Genomic DNA, 23,969 nt, shown 5'->3' with positions numbered 1-23,969 from the left:
TTTTGGTATTCAGCAGTGTGAAAATAAAAAATCAAAAGTATTAGTCTTAGTGCATATATTAACCACCTCTTTTTATTAGACAGAGTAAAATACTACTAGAAGGCTTCTTAGAACCATTCTATTATAATGCTTGGAGTGTGGATAATCAGATGCCTATGTCCCACATATTTCTAAAATTTATTTTTATTCTTTCATTTTCCTAAATACAACTTACAGATTGTATTATCAGTCAAGAATAGGGCTGGCAAATACCTGGAAATTGTGTATCACAACTTCCCAGTTTCATACCCATGACAGACATGACTACTCCTTTTCAACACTGTAATCCGGGCAGCCACTATAACAAATTATCACTGGCATATAAAATGAAATGCATTTGCAATCTCTACTTAAGAGCCTATAATAATCAACTAGGTGAAAAATTTATGGCAGCCAATGTATATTTTTATTTGAAGCAGAGTTTTATTTGAAAGAGAGTATGATATAGGTAGAAATGATTCAGAGTCAAAAGCTTGTTACCCTGCTCTCTGCAAAGAAAAGCAGAAAATTACTTTAGAAAGTAGATAAATGACTCATTGGAAGACACAATCAGAAATGGCAGTTTTGCAAGCCATCAGCTATATAAAAGCCTCCTTGCAAGTAACTCTCAGAAGCAACTAGCAGGGGAACGAAGTAAATAAACTGTTTTTTTGCACGGTAGTTGCTCTGCGATCTTAAGTGAATACTATAACACAATAAATATCTTATTGTCATTAAAAGTCTTAAATACGTGCAACTGGGAAACACAACTAATAGAACATTTATGTTGTAGGAGGTACTACTGACACATAGTGGTGACCACTGGAATTGCAGGTATAGAGTATCAAGGAAATATGCAAATTTCTAGCGTCTCAACTTGCAATTTCAAATTATTTACCCTGTGGTAAACATCAGAGTGTGTGTTAAAACTGAGAAGTGATCAAAATATTTATATATTAAATAAAAGGTAAAATAGAGTAATCAGGAACATTCTGGGTTATTGAATTCAGTTATTTCTAAAGGCTTACATTTTATAGCCAGGCAGGCAGGCATGTAATCTGAAGAAAATCAAATAACACAAGGGGTTATATTCTGTATGTTATGTTACCTTAATATCTGCAGAAAGAGTCTTATTTCAACATATGAACAACCCAAGAATTTATTTTGAAATTCAATGTGGTCGGATATTTTTCTCAGATATTTCTAGGGTATTTTTAAGGTAGTTGGTTCATAGATAACTGAAATGGAATTTAGAGTGCATCATGTCCAACTCACTCATTTTTCAGTTAAAAAAAAAAGTAGAGTGCAATAATTTTAAGAAATAAGTCCAAAATCACATGGTAAGATAGTGGCAGAAAAAAAAAATATATCTCTCTTAACCTTCATTTCAGTGCTATTTCCTTTATATCACGCTTTTCAGCACTTCCAAGATATATATTTAGAGGATAAATCTTTTAAAAACAAATTACTTACTTAATGTTATTTCTTGTTAACTATTGAATTCCTGTGAAAAGAGTTCTGATCATTAATATTACACAATAATTCTTGGGCATAAAAATAGTAGAAACTTAATTCTATGCATTCTATTATGTGATGGTAGTGGCAAAAAAAAAAACAACACATAAAAAGCACTTTGCCAGTAGTTGATCTATTTGCCAGTTATCTCTGGGATTGAGAGGGGGTGCTGTATGATTCTAATAGCATATGTTAACTATGTTATTAATTTCACATTATAGTTTTTCAGAACGTAAGAAAATATATTCTGTTAAGGTTCTGGATTTTGTCTTTAATAACCTTTTGTTATTAAACATTTCTGGTTAAAAAAATGTAATTGATTAGACATTACCTTAGCTACCATTTATCAACTGTCTGGTATATACCATGAATAACATAGTTTTTAATCCATAACTGGAAAACTGGCATTAATGAAGAAGAGTTACGGATATTTAAGCAAAATTTAATCTCATAGTTACTTAACAGAAAGAGTGATTCAGTATCCGTACTTCACTAAATTGACCTTCTGAGTGTGTTAAAATAATGGTAATATGTAAATAGTAGATCATAATTGGTAAAATTTGTAACCTCTTTTCTGGAGATAATTTTCATTTTCGGATGAGCACCCTTCTTACAATTATTGTACAAGTTTTTCTCTCAGTCATCAGTCTAGATTTTTTACTCTTATAATTTAATACTGAACTTTCTCTGAGTGTACATGAAACCACAAAACGGGTTTTATTTTATTTTGAATGTAGAAACCAGTACAAGGAGAAATAGTAGTTTCTTAGCCTAACCCTAAAACACAATCAGTTCTTACACTATGTTTTATTTCACATACCAATATTGTTTAGGCTCATTATAAGTTGACAATTCAAATTTTCTGATCACTGTAGGGTTGTTCTAAGAGTGTTGTGAACTTGACACTTTTTGGTGATCAGCTGTGTATGAGGGTGTCCCATGAAAGCCGTGATCTGCACAGACGCCAATGCTCCCAGGCTCTTCAGTGTTGCTCTTCTGCAAACAAGTAGAATTAATATTTCTTAATTGTAATATAACTATCTGATTTTATTTTTTTACTTGTTTGCTTTCATATTTAGTATCTATTTTTCTACCTTCTCAGTGTCTGATTCAGAGCTCAGCAAATTAAAATAACCATGTAAACATATCAGACTAGCAAACTAAACTTTTCTCCTGATTTTATATTTGTTGAGAACCTAGGAATCTAAATATTTTCTAGGAACTAAAAATATTAGAATCCACTTTTTCTGTCTGAAAGGAGGATGGGAATATTCTCATGCAGAGATGCTTTTGTTTCTAGACAAGATTCCATTTTCATTTAGTAAGATGGAATTAAATTTAAATATTAGTTAATAGAAGCATAAGTTATGCAAAAGGGACCTTGTAAGACTGATATACATACAGAACTGCAAAATTATATACTAATGTTTTAATTGATTAATTGGTGCTAATTTACCAATTAATAGAAAATTGAGTTATAGAAATAGTTTGTAAAGTGAGATTTGATTTCCACTAAGTAGAAGTTTAATACTCTGATAAAATGTTTCTAGATGATAGCAACTTAAGACAACATTTGTCAAATCTTGCCTTTCTGGCTGACATTTTTAAGCTTTCATACAGACAAGTGTTTTTAAACTAGAATTCCAGTTCTTCATCAAACCAAATTTTATCTGTGACGAATTGATCATCAGATATGACCAAAGGCAAACTATCTATACTTGGTATACATCTCCCTATACTTTCTTTATACTTTTGTTTTGTTTTGTTTTTTTGTTGTTTTTTGTTTTTGTTTTTTTGAGACAGGGTTTCACTCTCATTGCCCAGGCTGGAGTGCAGTGGCGCCATCTCAACTCACTGCAACTTCTGCCTCCCAGATTCAAGCAATTCTCCTGCCTCAGCCTCCTGAGTAGCTGGGATTACAGGAATGTGTCACCACGCCTGGCTCATTTTTTGTATTTAGTAGAGACAGGGTTTCACCATGTTGGTCAGGGTGGTCTTGAACTCCTGACCACAGGTGATCCACCCATGTTGGCCTCCCAAAGTGCTGGGATTACAGGCATGAGCCACTGCGCCCAGCCATCTCCCTGTGCTTTCTGGACATCATACCACTGTGTCACCTCAAACACTTGATAGCTCAGTGTCCTCTCTTGCCTTTTAGATATTTTAGCAATTATCCCAGTAGATGCCATGGAAAATAAAAAATTCATATCATCATTTTTGCTTACTATTTCTGTGTATTATTCAGAATGAAGGAAAAATTTTAAAGTGCACTTTTAAAAACTTATATTTTGATTCATTAGCTCATTTATTTTAAACTAACCCTGAACTCACCTAATTGTAAAAGTATAACTATTTACCTGATTGAAGTACCAGGTACTTTAGTTTCTTCAAGCCAAACTCTGTGGGTTTTATTTAAATGTCATGTCTGTGTTGACAGATGAATGGTGTCTTAAGTTCTGTTTATGTGTTACATTCTGAAGACAATACTTGGTAACAACAATAAAAAAAAACTATAAAATGTGATGTTTTATAAGGATTGAATGATGACTGCAAATTTTTTAAAACATCAAACCATTCCTTTCTGTAGGAAATTTCTATTTACAGTCAACAGGTAAGATTCTGAAGTTGAGGCTGTAGAATAACTTTAGCTCTTATTTCAGTGTTTCTGAGAAAATATTATTAATTTCCCCCCATGCAATGCTTGGGTTGTGGATAATTTGAGCTACACAGAGAACTGAAATGCATTATATCAGAAGGGAAAGCAGAAAGGTCCCAAGCAGAAATCAGGTCGCGTGATATCTCTTTGGGAAGACATTTTTATAGTCATAATGAATGGTACTTTCAACCTCAATTTTTATAATATTCTTTTTTAGGATACCTAATTTAATGTGGACAAGTGAACAAAATTTTGCCACGGTAAAATTTTTCATGGTACTATTATCCTATCTTAACAGGCCTCCTTGTATCAGTCCTCTATAGACAGAAGCCTGGAAAGACCCGTGAGGTAAGAATCTCATTATGTTATAGCAGAATATTCTATACCAGTGGTTTCTTTTTCAACAATAAAATTATTCAGTGAAGTAGTCATGAGTATCATGTATCACTCATTTGTATTTGAAGTACCATGCCTCATCAAGTTGTTTTATTTTGTTTTGGCATCATTTTATATGATCATTTCAAGAATTTCTAAAAAATTAGTGAACTAATTATAAATTCCTTCACAGACTGAGAAATCCTTCTCTTCCCTTACTCCCCTATACCCAGTTTTCTTTTCTTTAGATGGGAATTATAAGTAACTAATTTTCAATGTTGTTAAATGGCCCTTGTAATAATATATTTGAAAAAATATAGATTAAAAAGTGTTATACACATATTTGTTAATTATACTCTGACCACACAAATCAGAAATGCTTTTATTAATACTACCAATAAATGAGGCATAAGTACAAAACATATTCAATCCTAAGACAACACTATGGTTAAATACTATTGTCCCCACTTTATCTCTGAGGAAAGTGACACCTAGGTTTAGTAACTTACCAAGTTTACACAGTTGGCAAGGAGAGAGAAACAAAAGAAATTGAGCAAGATAGCTTGTCACCGCTAGGCCTAACTTCCCTCAGAGTGCGCCTGAGGTAAGTTCTGTTAGCTTTAAATATCACACTTTTTAAAAAATATTACAAAATTCATGGCCAGGCACGGTGGCTCATGCCTGTAATCCCAGCACTTGGTAGGCTGAGGCGGGCAGATCACGAGGTCAAGAGATTGAGACCATCCTGGCCAACATGGTGAAACCCCATCACTACTAAAACTACAGAAATTCGCTAGACATGGTGGCATGCGCCTCTAGTCCCAGCTATTCAGGAGGCTGAGGCAGAAGAATCGCTTGAGCCTGGGAGGGTGGAGGTTGCAGTGAGTTGAGATCGCACCACTGCACCCCAGCCTGGCAACACAGCAAGACTCAGTCTAAAAAAAAAAAACAAAAAAAAACAAAAATCACAAAATTCAGACATATTCAGACATAGTTCAATAGTAATATTGAATAATACAAACTCCCAGCCATATTGTAACATCAATAACAAATATGTATGTAGTAGCATTAATTTACCCTTCTATGTAGATTTCTTTGTGAATTGGGTCAATCATAAATTGGGTTCCTGAGTGCCATCCAACTACAATAACATCCCTGAGAAAGGAACTCTGGAACCCCTCCTTTTTATCTTGTGCCTCTATGCACCTAAAATATTTGAATTTTAGGGTTTTAATCTAATCTAAAGATTGCCGTAAAGACACACAGACCCTCACATGACAGGACAGTCACAGCAAAAACAGGTCTAGGAGATGCATCATCCTCTTCAGAAGAGGACGAACCAGTTCTGAGTTCTGCCTCTCCGCTTGCTTCCATACATCCCAGGCACATGTATTCACTTTACCATTTGTAAAACTGAGATAACAGCGTGTACCTCATCGGTTTGCTGTGTGGGCTAAATAAGACAAAAACATAAAGAAAGCACATAGCATTCTGCTGGGCTCCATAGGAGCTGGGGTTACTGCTGTTGCTGTTATCCCTGTTGTCTACACAAGTCTTGTCTAAGAATCCAGGGATTTCATGCACAGTATGCTGTGCCATGTGAGGCTTCATTCATTAACATTTGTCTTAAATGATGCTGTACTCAAATTCAAAACATGACAGAAATCCCTGCTGTTCTAGACTATTGACAGTATTTTATGCAATTGAGGGGAAGGAATCTTTAATAGTTAATTTGCTGACCAGATTACTGGTACTGATTGATTGACTGACTAATGAGACAGGGTCTTGCTCTGTTGCCCAAGCTGGAGTGCAGTGGTGCAATCATGGCTCACTGCAGCCTCGAACTCCTGGGCTCAAGCCATCCTCCCACCTCAGCCTCCTGAGTAGCTGGGACTATAGGCACATGGCACAACTGGCTAACTTTTTTATTTTCTGTAGAGACAGGGTCTTACTAGGTTGTCCAGGCTGGTCTCAAACTCCTGACCTTGAGCCATCCTCCAGCCTTGGCCTCCCAAAGTACTTGATTACAGACATGAGCCTTCATACTCAGCCTTCATTCATTATTTAAATAGAAAATGTTGGAATGTCAATATAACGTCGTCTAAAGCTCAGATGACAGGACAAGCTGCAGGCAACCCTTGAGGTGAGAGAAATTTGCCTCTCTTGATGTCTTTTTTTTTTTTTTTTTCAGTTCTTTCCTGTATCTGGTATGCCCTTCTGGATATATTCATGTTGTTAGAACTCTGCTTTATAGAGAAAAGATAAAAGATACAAATTATAGCACTGAATTCTCAATCATAACATATTACACTATAGGAGAATTTTGACGTTCAAAGATGTTTAAAAACTTAGGTTCACACAAAAACCAGCAAGTGGTTTTCTTAGGAGCATTATTTATAATTGCTAGAACTTGGAAGCACACAAGATGTCCTTCAATAGGTGAATGGATAAATAAACTGTGGCGCATCCATGTAATAGAATGTGACTCAGCAATACAAAGAAATGAGCTATCGAGTGACAAAAAAACACATGGAGGAACCTTAAAAGTGTATTACTGAGTGAAGGAAGCCAGTCTGAGAGGCCACATCCTGCATGATATCAACTGGGCATGGTGAAAAGGCAAAACTGTGGAGGCCACCAAAGATCAATGGGTGCCAGGATGAGCAGGAGGAAGGGAGGGATGAAAAGCTGGAGAACAGAAGCTTTTTATGGCAGGAAAACTATTTTATATGATTGACACATTAATGATGGACACACATCATTATACATTTCTCAAAACCCATAAAATGTTTAAGACAAAACACGAACTCAAATGTAAACTACGGACTTGGGGTGACAATGCATCAAGATAGATTCATCAGTTGTGACAATGTACCCACCAAAAGAATATTTAAATGATAAGGGAAACTGTGCAAGAGGAAAGGGACTATAAGGAAACTCCCTACACTTTCCAGTCATCATTTCTGTAAGCCTAAAACTGCTCTAAAAAAATTATGTCTGCCGGGCACAGTGGTTCACTCCTGTAACCACAACACTTTAGGAGACTGAGGCTTAAGGATCACTTGAGCTCAGGGGTTTGAGACCAGCCTGGGCAACATAGTGAGACTCTGTCTCTACATAAATAAAAAATTTTTAAAAATTAGCCAGGTGAGGTGGCACCCACCTGTGGTCCCAGCTACTCAGGAGGTTGAGGCAGGAGTATCCCTTGAGCCAAGGAGTTTGGGGCTGCAGTGAGCTGTGATTGCACCACTGCGCTTCCAGCCTGGGTGACGGAGCCAGAAGCCATCTCAAAATAAATAATAAGGTCTATTCATTTTTTAAAAGATCCTTCTAGAGAAATCATGTTGAACATCAAGGGATGAGTTCCTAGCAATGCTGCTTTGGGGATAGAGGTTTAGGAGTTACACCATTGTCACTAGCGCGTTCCACCGGTTTTTCTGGTGCACACCTGAACCTCATCCAGTGCCAATAAAACAGATCTGATTCCTTCTTTCAGTTCTGCAAGCATGGCCAGTGACTTCAGGAAGCGGAGGAAGAGCGAGCCTGCAGTGGGTCCACCACGGGGCTTGGGAGATCAAAGTGCGAGCAGGGCTAGCCCAGGCCGAGTGGACCTCCCAGGATCAAGCACCCCCCTTACAAAGTCTTTCACTAGCTCTTCTCCTTCTTCCCCATCGAGAGCAAAAGGTGAGCATAGTAAATGAAAACACAACAATTTACTAGTTTACGTTTTAGCCTAGAACGCTGTGTGAAAGCTGGCCCAGTGATAGTGGCATGTGCCAGCTCCCACCTACAGTGTCTGGAATAAAATATAGTTTTAGAACAATAGCTTTCTTCCCACCCAAACTGACTCAAGCTGGCGAGCCACTTAGGTTGCTTAAAGAACTCTGACTAGCATCTGCTAATGCTTTTTTTCCCCAAATAGATCCCTTTCTAAACAAATTCAAAGTATCAAATAATGTATCATCAGGCTACTAAAAGATGTCATTTGTAAACATTGACATATAGTCAAAATTTTCTAATGTTTCTACAACTAGCAAATTAGTCAAATTTATAGGATAGAAATTACAAGCAGCAACAGAGGAAATTGTTGTCTAAAATATACATTGGTTTGGAGGGTTTCAAAAAATTATTCAATTCTAGATTTTAAAAAAATCTGACCTATTAATTTCTTTAGCCATTTGCTGTATATTTTGGGCCACCTTCATATGAACAGTGGAGCATCCATCTCCTGCCATGTAACATAGTGGTCAATTCACAGCAGTTCACAGTCAGGACTAATTGGTCCCAAACCATAATTATATCACTGAGGAATCACCAAGCCTTTTTTCTGGATGGCCCGTCTCCTCTCTGCAAGTGTAGGGAGCTCGCTGTTGAAAGGAGTAAGTCACTCCTTCTGGTTTCTGGAAGACCATTTAGTGGTGTTCCTTGAGGACAGGAATATTTCTGAGATGGAGAGTGAGGATTGAACCAGCCCCTACAGGGAGCTAGGGCTCTACCAAATACGGGACCCCACAATCTCCTCTAATATCTTGGGATTGAAAGAGAAGAGAAAGAGATTTTGAAATGGGTGAAGAAATCGAGCTCTAATGTAAGTTTCTATAAAACCAGACCGATTCAGCTACACCTATCAACTATACCCACTAAAACCATTGCCACATGGTAGTTAAAAGTGGTAGCTGATTTGTGTGCAAAAGACATTCTGGTTGTGATTATTGGACTCTGAGTAGGTGGAGGCCTAGCCCTTTTAAGGCCTTGTAAAGCTGTGATATCAGCTGATGGTTCAGGGCGTGTGAGCCCCATCCATCACACCTTTCCTCTGAGGAGCAGAGATACCTTATCAGATTCAACTCACTTATTCAAATGAATATCTTAAGGTAACAAGTAGGTCATGAAATGCCATTGACTTATTATTCTTGGATACTATCCAAAAGTTAAAAGGGTTCCGATAAATGTAGATATTTGTTTTATCACAGGGAGTGTTAAATCAACTTCCTTTCCCAGACAGTACATATCTACCTAACGTGCTTATCCACTTTTAAAGAATTTAGAGAACATTGTAAAGTATGAGTATTGAATAGAGATATTTTCCTCCATTAGATTTTATTTCTAAGAAGAAAATGTCCTGTTAGATATAATTTGGCTTCTCATTTATTAGTTAACTCAGCAAAGCAAAAGAACATTTCCATAGCTATTCAAAATTGAGGCCAAGTGTAGATCTCTATTATCAAATTGCAAATGATTTTTTAAAAAAACTCTTCCCAGAAAAAAAGCATGATGTCTGCACCTCTGACGAAAGTTTTGCATTATATTCAGTTTTCCTATGACAACTATGTACCTAATAAGAGGTTAAAGGTAGAGCAATTTAAGAGGTAAATTAGTTTGTTTAAAGAGCTTTAGCTGTTTTTTTCTTGGAAAAATGTTAGCAGCAACAGTTCACAGCATTTTGATTTTGCAATTTTGGAGAATACTTTGCCTTATAGCTTTTAAAATCCAAAACCCACAAAAAATTATTTGATATAGTCATGAGAGTATTAATTCGATGTAAACGTATAAACCCTTCTTTACCTATGTATCGTTACGAATCAAATGAGGCTCAAATTCCGGCCCTATTAAATTGATTACGTGTGTAACACTTTTGGCACTAATTGTTAAACCTTTACTACCAGATGACGCTATCAGCTGAAGCGGCACTATTGTGTTTTGGCAAACAATATTGTCAGAAAGGTGTATGAATTGTGCAGTAGAAGTAGGTGCATTTGCTTACATCAGTTACTTCTTATACATAGTTTTGTCAACTCTCTCTGCAAAGCTACATTCACTGAAAAAGTATTAGCTCGCTTTAGAATTAGATCTTCTTCTCTAGAGTTGAAGCTCCATGTGTTAACATCAGCATCTAGATTAAAACACACTAACTGCTTTCTCCTTGCTGTGCTGTCTGATGCTTACTGACATGCTCTCCTCTCTTTGTGAACCTTTTAACTTCTCCAAATGTCTCTCTTCTACCACGCTGCTCTGGATTAAAAGGTGGGGATGATAGCAAAATGTGTCCATCCCTTTGCAGTTACTCAGGGCTCAACGGCAACCCCTCCAGTGAGTTAGATTACTGTAGCACTTATAGACAGCACTTGGATGTCCCTCGGGACTCACCAAGAGCCATTAGTTTCAAGAACGGCTGGCAAATGGCCCGGCAAAACGCAGAAATCTGGAGCAGCACAGAAGAAACCGTTTCTCCCAAAATCAAATCCCGGAGCTGTGACGATCTCCTAAATGATGACTGCGATCGCTTCCCGGACCCGAAAATCAAGTCGGAAAGTATGGGCTCCCTGGTGTGTGAAGCGGACTCCAAAGAGAGCTGCCCCATGGCGTGGGGGTCCCCCTACATCCAGGAGGGTCGCAGCAATGGCAGATCAAGGATCAGACACAGGTCAGCCCACAACGCCCCGGGGTTCCTGAAGATGTACAAGAAAATGCACCGCATTAACCGCAAGGATCTGATGAATTCCGAGGTGATCTGCTCCGTGAAGTCCAGGATACTGCAGTACGAGAGCGAGCAGCAGCACAAGCACCTGCTGCACGCCTGGAGCCAGTCCTCCACGGAGGAGGTGCCCCGGGACGTGGTGCCCACGCGCATCTCCGAATTCGAAAAGCTGATCCAGAAGTCCAAATCCATGCCAAATTTAGGGGATGACGTGCTGTCTCCCGTGACCCTAGAACCACCGCAAAATGGCTTGTGTCCCAAGAGGCGATTTTCCATTGAGTATTTGCTGGAGGAAGAAAATCAAAGCGGACGCCCCTCTCAGGGCCAACGGGGCTGCACGTCTAACGCCCTGGTGCCCATTCACATTGAAGTCACCAGCGACGAGCAGCCCAGGGCCCACGTGGAGTTTTCCGACAGCGACCAGGACGGGGTCGTGTCTGACCACAGTGACTACGTTCACGTAGAGGGGTCATCCTTCTGCAGCGAGAGTGACTTTGATCACTTTTCCTTCACATCCTCTGAAAGCTTTTATGGATCCAGCCACCACCACCACCACCATCACCACCACCACCACCACCGCCACCTCATCAGCTCCTGCAAAGGCAGATGCCCGGCCTCCTACACTCGATTCACCACAATGTTAAAACACGAAAGAGCCAGACACGAAAACACCGAGGAGCCGAGAAGGCAAGAACTGGACCCGGGCCTCTCTAAACTTGCTTTCCTAGTCAGTCCTGTGCCTTTCCGGAGGAAAAGAAATGCAGCTCCTAAGAAACAGACTGAAAAGGCAAAATGTAAAGCATCTGTGTTTGAGGCTCTGGACTCTGCCCTAAAAGACATTTGTGACCAAATTAAAGCTGAAAAGAAAAGGGGGAGCTTGCCGGACAACAGCATCCTGCACCGCCTCATCAGTGAGCTGCTGCCAGATGTTCCCGAGAGGAACTCATCCCTGAGAGGGCCGAGGAGGAGCCCCCTGCACCAGCCTCCCCACCCACTGCCTCACGATGGTGCTATTCATTGCCCACCCTACCAGAATGACTGCGGGAGAATGCCCCACAGTGCCTCCTTCCAAGACCTGGACACAGCCAACCACAGCTACCACCACCAAGACCGTGGCGGTGCACTCCAAGGTGGATGAGCTTTTCTTTCTTTTTCCTTGTGGTTCAGAGACCCACCCTCCAGCTCTTTCATTTTCCATTCCAACATCTCATCACTCCCGAGCCGGGAGACCATTTGGCGTCGTTATGTGTTGTGAAGCAAAAACTTGTTGTGCAAATATGTCTTGCTGAATATTTCTCATTTGCCCATGTGATATTTGGACCTGATGTGTGGCTTAAAGTGATCATCTATTCACAAAAATTTGCTCTTTCAAAAACGAGAGGGAAGGCCATTTGTAGCTCAGCATTGGGGTTGAAACAGCCATTACTCACATTGAGACAATAAATTACGTTGTGACATGCATCAAAACCTGTAGTTCCACAAATAGCCTTTTTAAAATGTTTATATTAACTTTAAAACTTTATATTCATTCAGTTAATAAATAATTTGCTCACATTCTATATAGAAGATACTATATCAAAACATTCAAGAAGCAAAACTGAAATATGTGATTAGTAATTGATGGACACAAAGAAATTAGGGTTTGTTTAATACTTTTCTCCATTTCAAGGACACGATTGTGATAAAATTTTTGTGAATGTATCTTTAAGCTGTATATATAAAAGTCCCGTTTCCACCATTTAGTGTATTCATTTTCTCTTTTCCATTACTTAATTCATTCACTTTCTCTTTCTGCTAAAACAGTCCTGTATTGAAATTTGAATTACACTATTCAGGCTACAAGTGACTCTAAACTCTATTTTCATAGATAACTTTGAAGTGGCAACACAAGAATAAATAGCAATTGAAAGGCAGTGGACTATTTTTGAGATTTATATAACTTATAGCCCAGGGTGTTTTAATATTTGTGACCAGTTCTTTTCATTAATTCTTAGAGCTCGTCTGTTCACTGCGTAAATTTTAAGAGGCTGGAATGAACATTCCGAGCTGAAAATTGGTCAACAGAGAAACGTCTATGCACCAGACACTACAGAGCGCTTTACGTACATTATCTAATTAAAACTGGCATAGGCCTATGAAACGGGTGTTATTTTAAGAGCCATTTTCAATTTTGGAGTTGGGCCCAGAGAGGAAAGGAAATTTGTCCAAGGTCACGCAGAGAGTATATAACAGAAAAGGGATTCAAATCCCTAATAATTCAGAATTTATAGTATAAAATATAATCTCAGACAAAAAAAGACATAATTCACGGTTCGTGTTAGTGTCAAATATGGCTCGATTGTTAATTAACTTGCACAAATCTACTTAGTATTTATGTTTGCTTTCACTTGTACTGTACTATACACTTACGTTTATCTTTGCCTACCCTTAGACTGAAGCAACATGCTTCAAAATAATAAATCAGAATTTAAAAAATCAATTTCTACAATTGAAAATTTTCACTAATTGAAATGTGTCAGAATCCAATTTTTTAATAAATTAGCTACCTTCTCCAGGTTTTTAATATCCTAATATAACCATCTCTCAATTTTATGTGCAGATAAGAGTACATTTTTGAAACATAACTTGAAAGGGCTTTGAAATGCATTTAAAAGTATTTTGTTTTTTAATAAAATATTTACTTTCCAATTGTGTTTCACCCAAGTGAAAAATAGCTTATATTCCATGGGTTAGAAAAAGTAATTTAAAATTTATGATCATTATGAGGCACTATGATAATAAAAGTATATTAACTTAGAATTTACATCATCAAAGTAGTCAAAATCCTAAAACAATGTTTTCTTATTATGAATCAGCACTTTAAATTCCTTCATAGATGGATAAAATAAATTTTTAATGCTTCTTGTTAGTCTGGATAACTAGATTTTTTAAAGGGATAAAGGAAAGAACTGACAAATATTGACCCAGTTATACTGATAAAATTCTAGAACATAGACTACTGGAATACTTTTAATATCTAGTTACATCTCCATATGTAAGTCATGTAAGTGCAAAAGGTATAAGATACTATTAAGAACTACGTGCAATCAAAATTTTGTAATGTGATTATGCTTTGCTTTAAGATGAACAAAAATAATTCAATATTTCATAAGCAATTTGGCAACTGACATGATGCTTTCTGTTTATCCCTTTTTTGCTTGGAGTAAGAAGAAACAATACTTCTTTGTTTCTTTGCTTTCTGATAAGGTGTTTGTCATCTGGGCACAAAGGAAGGCCGTAGATAAATAGTATGGCATCTTAAGATTCAATAAGTATTTAAAAACAGAGAAAGCGCGAAGAGGGGAGAGTAAGGCAGAAGGAGAATGTTCATCACCACACTCCTGTCATCCTCATACTTTTTTTGCTTTTATCTCTTTCTTTTTCATTACTACAGTCTTAAATTACTCCACAAAATGTTTCTTTTTCTACAAATTGTTGCTATTTTCAAATTCTCCATCCTCTATAAATCTTATAATAGTAATTATAAATTAGAAGCAAAGGCATAGAAACAGAAAGCTTTGGAAAAAATTTATATGAAAAATCCCTCTAACTATAAATTGTCTTACTGGGTGTGGCAATATAATTAATCAGCAATGTAGCAATTATATTTATATAGACAATTATAATAATTCTGCAACCTCAGATATTTTTCCTTTTGAAATGCTCTTGTTTTGTGTCTTATTTCACAATTTTATAATGACCTATGAGTTTTATACCCATGTGTTTGATAACGGTGTCTCTCCAAATTTGGGGAAAAAAGTAGTTGCCACCAGGGAAAATGGCGGAACAAGTTGGCTTGTAATTAAGTGGATACTCACCATGACCCACCCTGTTCTTTCCAATAGACCGTGAGTCCCCTAGAAGTTACTCATCCACTTTGATTGACATGGGGAGAAGTGCACCAAGGGAAAGAAGAGGAACTCCAGAAAAAGAGGTAGTTACTTTAATAGCATTGGAGTCTTTTACAGCAACACACTTGATACAGCACTTGCCAGCCAAAAATTATCCCAAACCAGTAAAGAACTCAGACAGAAAACGTGAAAATACTGAGAAACTAGAAACGATTTTCCTTGGGGCCCGAGCATAGCAACTCTGACCCTAGAAGCAGTCCACATCCTGACCCTAGCTGTGGGTCTTCCCTAGTGGTGGTCCAGTTTTGGCCATGAGGCCTCTCCGAGTCTTGACCTGATGCCCATGAACTTAACCATTATGACCTAAAAGTGTCCTGAGTTAGGGCACCTCGTGGAGGGAAGAGGTTTCCTCTGTACAACTGCTTGGCCCGCTGGTCTAGGAGAAAGCCTGATGTCAACTGTGTTGTAAATCAATACAGAGCCTACAGAAATAATTTTTGCTGGCTTCCTTTTATTGGAGAGGATCCCTAAAAAGAGCTTTTAACCAGCCCAGTTCTCGGGACACTGCCCCTGGGAACCACCCACCAACTGAACTCTGTCCAGGGCCCTGAGCCAGGGCTAGAGCTCTTGCTCAAACTGCCTTGGAGCCATGAGGGCTGGATGGAAACTAAAAGCTGGACTTGGACTGGCAGCCGCTCCAGAGGATCTTACCGGCGTCTGATGTAGTCCAGAGCCTGTGGGATCCCCAAAGAAGTTAGAAATGGTCCAGGATTCCTAAAGTTCACCAGAGTCGTGAGGAAAAAGAATGGACTGGAGGGACTGTTGGTTGGTGGGGAATGAAGAGCTGGCCTAGCTAGCTATAGGGTACAGGGTACCTCAGGGAGATTTGTGGCCCCCAGAGTTTGAGGATGGGCATGTGTCACATCACATCACAACTAAAAGACGAGTGGCTGGTGGACAGAGTGTTGAAGGATTCCTGAACCCTCCAGGGAATGCAAGATGATCACACCTATACTTTTGCCCACTAACCAGCCTCCCAGTGATAATTCAGCTAACATTTTTTGCTAATATGTTAATAAGTGTCTAATGAAGGGAATGATTACTTCTTTTATGACATCTGGTCCTTCTATTATGATTCAGAAGGAGCTGTGTCAATCTCCATAGAACATAGAGCCATTGACCCTCCACATTTATCCTAAGAAAAGCCTTTGTAACAGCCAAAATGATGCCTAGGACGCAATCCTCTGCAGGCATTTTATTCTCTCATTATAACATTAATCTACCTTAGTTCCTAAGATAAAATATGACGGTGAATAAGCCTTCTATTATATTCCTGTTATAGCTTAAATATCTAAATGAAGAATGAATGGACTTATTTATAAACTGCATACAGGATTGACATTACATATGTTTGATCATTCCCTGAGGTTTCCTTTTTCTTTAAGGCACATTAAACTACTTTCTTACAGAAAATTCAAATGTTAAATTAGTGCTAATTGTTTATCTTCCTTTTCAGAAATTGCCTGCAAAAGCTGTTTATGATTTTAAGGCTCAGACATCTAAGTAAGTAAGATAAATATTCATCATATGATTTAAGGTGGTTTTAAATGTTAGTAATGCTTTAAGAGATAAGCATTCCAATGGGATGTGTTACAAATGAGGTCTAACTCCCAATGCAGCAATCTACTCTAATTAAGTGGTTCCTTCAGAATTACCTAGGATGGGGTAATTTTATTTTTATTTTAAGTTTAGTTGAGAAATACTGAGTTTTAAATTACATTAAACATGTTAGGTAGAACACAATGAGTTCTAAAGGATAGGAAAAACAAAAAGAATTTACAAATATTCGTTTTTAGAATTTTTGTGTCAATAATGAATTAATAAAGTATTGGGGGCCAGGCACAGTGGCTCATGCCTGTAATCCCAGCACTTTGGGAGGCCAAGGGGGGCAGATGGCTTGAGCCCAGGAGTTCAAAACCAGCCCAGGCAACATGGCAAAACCACGTCTCTACAAAAAGTACAAAAATTAGCCAGGCGTGGGGGCATGCACCTGTATAGTCCCAGCTCCTCAGGAGGCTGAGGCAAAAGGATTGCTTCAGCCCGGAAGGTAGACGCTGCTGTAAGCTGAGGTTGCACCACTGCACTCTAGCCTAGGCAACAGAGCAGGACTCTGTCTCAAAAAAAGAATGAATAAGTAAATAAATAAAGTATTGGGGAGTAATTAACACTAGCTGGGGGAATTTGATAACATTTATTTATCCAAACATTCCAAGCATAGTTTGTGGGGTTGATGACTAAAACTTAGTACAAAGATTCCTGTATTGAAGTCTCCATCCTCAGCCTGCAAAGCTCAGAGATTCTGAGCACAGTTTTCTCCTTTGGTCTTTTGGTGTCGGTGTTCTCACCGTCCCGAATTGCAGTATTTCTTTTGCCTTTATTCTTTGCTCAGCAGATAGGCATGTGGTTGTGGAAGCATATAAGTAGACTTAAATAAGAGGGAGTTGCCCAGATTTTTTGTGGCCTATGTGCACAGACCTTTAAGAAACTTTGGTCTCCAGTAGAATTCAAGACAGATATTGAATTCATTGTAAATTATCATTAAATTATTATATGTTGTTTACCCTGAATATATATATATATATATATATATAAAATAACCAAAATAATTTACTCATAAAAATGCATGTAATATGAATTAATAGCTCTAGAAACTGTCTCTGGCAGAAGACATATAAAAATAAATCACTCAGAATTTGATAATGCTGCTGAGATAGGAAATGAACTAGATAAGAAAAATCCTATTTAGAAATTAAGATGTCGAACATGGCTTAAACCTGGCCTGAAGAAAAGCTTAAATCTTTTTTTCAGATTAGAGAAATAAGATGCTTTGTTTCTACTGCACTCCGGTCCTAACTACTGTTCTTTGGATATGGTGTGACAATTTGTACAGTGCGTGTCAGTTTTATAAAATAATGTTATGGAGTACACGTTTCATTTCTTCTTTGTAACAATCAATCCATAGTTTTCTTAAATATATAAAACCCTGAGGAATGGCAGGTGATGTGAAGTAGGAAGGGTGTCCACCCAAGGCTCACAAGGCCTTCTAAGAAGTCTTAATTTTAAAAAGCAGCTGGGCACGGTGGCTCACGCCTGTAATCCCAGCACTTTGGGAGGCCAAGGCAGATAGATCACTTGAGGTCAGAAGTTCGCGACCAGCCTGGCCAACATGGCGAAACCCCATCTCTACTGAAAATACAAAAATTAGCCAGGTGTGGTGGTGTGCGCCTGTAATCCCAGCTACGCAGGAGGCTGAGGGGGGAGAATCACTTGCACCTGGGAGGCGAAGGTTGCAGTGAGCCGAGATCACACCACTGCACTCCAGCCTGGGTGACAGAGCAAGACTCCGTCTCAAAAATAAATAAATAAAAATAAAAGTGAGGGGAAAAAGGCAAATGGGACTTTAAAATTCTTGGTCTGAGATGAGAGGGACACAGTTTTGAAAACTTAAGAGTAAGACTTTCCTGTGTCTTAAGGACTTCAAAATTTTAGACGCAACCCGTACAAATACAAAAGAGTCTTTTTCATAGCTTTGAAAAATTGGTTGCCTCTGATTCATAAGTTCATATATATTTTTAAAAGCTAGTCTGATTTCCAGAAACAAAACATACCTGATACAAATAAAACTGTTGTGTTGTGAACATTAAATATCTTGCTTTGCCTTGTTTTCTGTTTTTTTACATTAGGCATTTGCACAAAAGAAGGAAGCACTGTATTTGAATGTAAAGCTCCGTGAATCTTCTTTGTTTTTAGGGTTACTGAAAATTTAACACATTTTCAATTGTGAAGATTTTAGCACTTCTAAATGTGTGATCATTCTTTTAATATACCACCATTTTTTCGATTAATTCTTTTAATCAATGAGAAGTGTTCTCCATCAGGTATAAATCTCTCCATCAAACGGCCTATACTAATAAATGATCCAACTGAAAATTCTGAACCAAAATTTTTAAAAAAAGATTTAAAAAATGAAAACTTTGAACAAAACAATGCAGACGATTCCAGAGTGGGAATGCAGATGTATTGCAAAATGAGGCTGTTGGGAGAAGATACAAATTAATCACCCTCCATCCAAGAATAATTGTGGAGGCAAAATAATGAACCAACCTAATCACCTGGGTGATTAAGCCAGGAAAAATGGATGTACTGAAGGTGATAAGTTTAGGTGTAAATTATTCAAAATGAATAATGTCATTATAACTTAAAATTATAAATACCCAAATCAAATATACCTACAATTTTCTTAGAAACAGCCAAAATTGAAAAATATAGTGCCTTAAAAAATTTTTATTTTTTATAAATAAAAGAAAGAAGACAAGCATTGGCATATGTCTTTGCACTTAAAACACGTTCGTTGTGCCCCATTGAAAATTAAAAGTATAAGATCTTTTCTGTTACACAAAATAAATTCCTTACCAAGATATTCTATTAAAATACCTGTCAACCAACTTCTAAGATCCACAAATAAAATTTGTTCTGGTGTTGGCACTTCTATTCTAAGGCTACATGATATTTGTTTTCCTTCATGTAAGCTTCAGTACATCAAAAGGGGCTGGGGGCTAGTAACTAACTAGCCAACTAGCTTCAGGACAAAAAAAAAAATCAGTGCAGAACTATACCATCATTTTTCCAAGCTTCAAAACACCTCTTCTCTGAACTAATGATAAAGTAGCAAGAGTCTGTCCCCTCCTTTAAACTTCATATTAATCTGTCTGTGATTTATATCCAATGGAATGTTTATACTTACTCTGTTTGAAATCATTTCTAAAGTTATAATGTTTTAAGTGCATTCTAAGAATTTGCAAGAATCATTCTTATCTAATCGGACTCAACTCAATATCAATTGGATTTTTTAATATTGTAAGTATATTTGCCAAACAAATGCAGATCTAGCGAGGGTGTTGATCTTGAGAATTATTGCTGTACGTCACGAAAAGACCATGTCACCGTGTCTCTTCCAGGGAGTTGTCATTTAAGAAAGGAGATACTGTCTACATCCTCAGGAAAATTGATCAAAATTGGTATGAGGGAGAACACCACGGGAGAGTAGGCATCTTCCCGATCTCATACGTAGAGGTGGGTCCTCTCCCTTTCTCTCTTGGATGGCGGTGGTTTCAAAAGTCACCACAGATTTGAGAATAAAAGACTATTCTCTTCATAGAAACTCACACCTCCGGAGAAAGCACAGCCTGCGAGGCCACCTCCGCCAGCCCAGCCCGGAGAAATCGGAGAAGCTATAGCCAAATACAACTTCAACGCAGACACAAACGTGGAGCTGTCGCTGAGAAAGGTAGCCCAGCTGGGGTTGTTTGTTTTTTGTTTCTTTGTGTTTTTGTCAGTGGGTTTGAAAAGGCTGTATATTTTCAAAACTAAAATAGGTTATCTTTTTCTTTAGACATTTTTATGTTTGCCCTATTTTCTACAAAGGAATCCTTAAGGCAGCTCAGAGTCATGGTTCCCGGCTGGTCCCTGTGTCCTTTTAGAGGAGTTCCCTGTGGGATACCAGGCGTCTCCCTCTGTGGCTTAGTCTGGGAAGCTGGGCATGGGGCTGAAAATCAAGGACATATACATTCGGGAGCACAAAAGGAAAAAGCAGTTTGATACACTTCAAAATGTTGTTGTTTTGCTGCCTTATTTTTCAATCTTTTAAAAACAAGATATTCCAATCCTTATCTTCCTCTATCTTGGAATCTAGGAATGGTCCTAGGTGAAGAAGATCCTTCCTCTTGGGGGAGCCGCTTTAAGAGCGGTCTGTGCAGTGCTTCCCTGGATCATCCTTCCTTGGGCCTCATAATTGACCCAAATTTCTCTAGCAGCCCATCCAATCCTAGCATCTCTTCTTAATAATATCAAAAGACTCAAGGCCAGGCGTGGTGGCTCACGCCTGTAATCCCAGCACTTTGGGAGGCCGAGGCAGATGGATCACGAGGTCAGGAGTTCGAGACCAGCCTGGCCAACATGGTGAAACCGTGTCTCTACTAAAAATACAAAAATTAGCTGGGCATGGTGGCACACAACGGTAGTCCCAGCTACTTGGGAGGCTGAGGCAAAGAATTGCTTCAACCCGGGAGGCAGAAGTTGTGGTGAGCCAAGGTCGTGCCACTGCACTCCAGCCTGGGCAACACAGCAAGACTCTGTCTCAAAAAAAAAAAAAAAAAAAAAAACTGTTTTAACCTGCTACTTTACATAATTGAGAATGATAAATGAACTATTTTTATTGCTTCCTAAACATGACATCTATTTGTTTGAGGTAACTGCCTCTGCACACAACACAGGCGAGATAGTAATATTTCGAGTGGCTCTGGGACCTCCCACACCTACTAGTGAAATCCTTAGCCAGGTGTGATGAAGGGCAATACCACAGTCCTGGTTTGTTCTGGTCCTGGCAGAACCTTGTCTCATTCTCTCCTGTCAGTCTTAATTCTGCATCATCAGCCGATTCCTTCTTTCCTACCCTCTGGGCTGCCCCACCCAGCATGAGAACCACAGAGCATTACATGAACTCCGTCTCCTGTTCCATGCTCTGCAGAAAGGCTTCACCAATGCCTCTTACAGCTCACACAGGAGCCTAGCAACTGCCTGTTCTTGGTATACTAGAAAATCTGTGCAATTTTCAGATTTGGGGAGACTGACTTTTTTTTTTTTTTTTTTTTTGGAGATGGAGTCTCACTGTCACCCAGGCTGGAGTGCAATGTGTGGTCTCAGCTCACTGCAACCTCCACCTCCCAGGTTCAAGCAATTCTCCCACCTCAGCCTCCCGAGTAGCTGGGACTACAGGCACCCGCCACCACACCCAGCTAATTTTTATATTTTTGGTAGAGACGGGGTTTCACTATGTTGGCCAGGCTGGTCTCGAACTCCTGACCTCGTGATCTGCCCACCTCGGCCTCCCAAAGTGCTGGGATTACATGCCTGAGCCACCGCGCCCGGCCTGAGACTGACTTTTCTTGAGTATGTTCTGCTCAGTGGTGGTGAAGCACACAAAATCAACCATCCAGCGTTTCGACACAAAGAGAACTTTCAAGTGCTATTCAAGGTCGAAGTTCTTCTTGAGTAGCACCTGAAGAAGGGTGCCCTGTTGGGCTGAGATTAACGACTGTTTCAGCTCCACCACACCATCAGGTGCTGCTGCCCAAGCTTCTGTATCACCTGCTGAATGCAGCTGCAGTTTTTGCCCAGTAAGCATCAACTTGCCTGCCTACTTCTAGGCTATGTGTAGTTTTGAGTTAAAGTTTAAACTGAGTTCTGTGGCACTGGCTCAGTCACTGCAGGTGGAAGGAGTAGTGATTCTAGAAAGTTCTATTCTTGTGAAAGCCAAGGGTTCTATTCAAATATTTAATGGCAAGTATGGAATGGTCACCGACTACTCAGATGAATGCTGGGTTTACATTGTCAGGGTGAAGACCAGGGCAATGCCAGTCTTGTCACCGCTATTTATATTCTAGGGTGCTGTCTTTCCCCCATCCCTTTAGTTCACTCTGTCACTACTTAGCGCATGTAGATTAAAGAAGAAAATGGGCCAGGCACAGTGACTCATGCCTGCAATCCCAGCCCTTTGGGAGGCCGAGGCGGTAAGATCATTTGAGGTCAGGAGTTCGAGATCAGCCTGACCAACATGGTGAAACCCCTATCTCTACTAAAACACAAAAACATTAGCTGGGCCTGGTGGCGGGCACCTGTAATCCCAGCTACTCGGGAGGCTGAGGCAAGAGAATTGCTTGAACCCAGGAGGTGGAGGTTGCAGTGAGCCATGATCACACCACTGCACTCCAGCCTGGGTGACAGAGTGAGATTCCCTCTCAAAAAAAAAAAAAAAGAAATAAAAAAAGAAAACGGTGTGCCGTTCGGTGTTCTCCCTTCCAGAGGTGTTTTCTGTAATCCATTTCAGACACACTCTCACAGCGAGCTGTTGTGCACTTTCTGAAGCTCTTCCTGCAGAAGGCCAATGCACTGAGCCTGCCAGAGATAAAATAACCCTAGCGTCATTGAGACATTACCTTTTACACTATTCTGCTTTTTGAAATAACTTAGACAAATAATTTCACACAATACCAGCATGAACAAGTATAAACCCATTCACATTAACCAGGCATCCTTAGAGAAGATTCTAATGTCCTGAATGGACAATTTAATTACATATATGTTGATCATGTATATTTTTCTAGTAAGCACTAGTACCTTACTTGCCCTCCCCTGATTAAACAAAAACTGAAGGTATAAAACCTTCCCAAATGGAAACCTATTGTTTCATAGAAAACATTGACAATTATATTTTCATGTTTATATTTTCATGTTATTCTATCTCTACTTCTAATGCATTTTTCTCATATTCGTAACAGGGAGATAGAGTTATTCTTCTTAAAAGAGTTGATCAAAACTGGTATGAAGGTAAAATCCCAGGAACCAACAGACAAGGCATCTTCCCTGTTTCCTATGTGGAGGTCGTCAAGAAGAACACAAAAGGTGCTGAGGACTACCCTGACCCTCCAATACCCCACAGCTATTCTAGTGATAGGATTCACAGCTTGAGCTCAAATAAGGTAAGAACATACTCTATCATGTTAACGTAATCTTGGGAGCTCCAAGTAAGATAATCGGTATGTGATTTTAGGATATTAGATTAGAATATCACGTCTATTGCAGAGAAAGAGATTTACATATTATGTTTCTACATGTGCGAGTGCCACATCAGTAAATATAATTCAGTGTTTCTCAAATAGGTGCTGGCATAAAGATTTAATGATTAATTTTGCTCATTTCATTTTCAAGTTAAAATATCGAAAGAGAAAGAGAAAACGAGAGTATCATGAAGTCTCGTATGATATATATCTGTACTCCTGTGTACATAAATGTTTTCTGAAATACTTTTCCAAAGCTTCATTTTTATATATGTAAATTTTATGGATATAATATAATCTTTATATATAAATAAATATAATTATATACTCATACATGTATATACAATTGTGATTTATAATTT

The 23,969-nt window shown here is 38.7% G+C and overlaps 1 protein-coding gene across 8 annotated transcripts in view; it reads left to right on the top strand.

The window, feature by feature from the left end:
* Positions 1 to 23,969, top strand: part of SORBS2 (sorbin and SH3 domain containing 2) — a 229,539-nt gene that overhangs the window by 179,443 nt on the left and 26,127 nt on the right. For 7 of the 8 annotated variants that reach the window (XM_058436981.1, XM_058436984.1, XM_058436985.1 and 4 more), the window contains 8 exons: positions 4,488 to 4,537; positions 8,061 to 8,248; positions 10,589 to 12,172; positions 14,927 to 15,015; positions 16,449 to 16,495; positions 19,951 to 20,065; positions 20,151 to 20,279; positions 23,329 to 23,529. In XM_058436981.1, the coding sequence (XP_058292964.1) occupies positions 4,488 to 4,537; positions 8,061 to 8,248; positions 10,589 to 12,172; positions 14,927 to 15,015; positions 16,449 to 16,495; positions 19,951 to 20,065; positions 20,151 to 20,279; positions 23,329 to 23,529 (2,403 nt within the window). The remainder of the gene's footprint in view (positions 1 to 4,487; positions 4,538 to 8,060; positions 8,249 to 10,588; positions 12,173 to 14,926; positions 15,016 to 16,448; positions 16,496 to 19,950; positions 20,066 to 20,150; positions 20,280 to 23,328; positions 23,530 to 23,969) is intronic. The other variant, XM_032149048.2, reaches the window with a different exon arrangement.

The sequence above is a fragment of the Hylobates moloch genome, unplaced genomic scaffold (genome assembly GCF_009828535.3).
Source record: "Hylobates moloch isolate HMO894 unplaced genomic scaffold, HMol_V3 SCAFFOLD_3, whole genome shotgun sequence".
Lineage (NCBI taxonomy): Eukaryota > Metazoa > Chordata > Mammalia > Primates > Hylobatidae > Hylobates > Hylobates moloch.
This window is presented reverse-complemented; position numbering and strand designations above follow the sequence as displayed.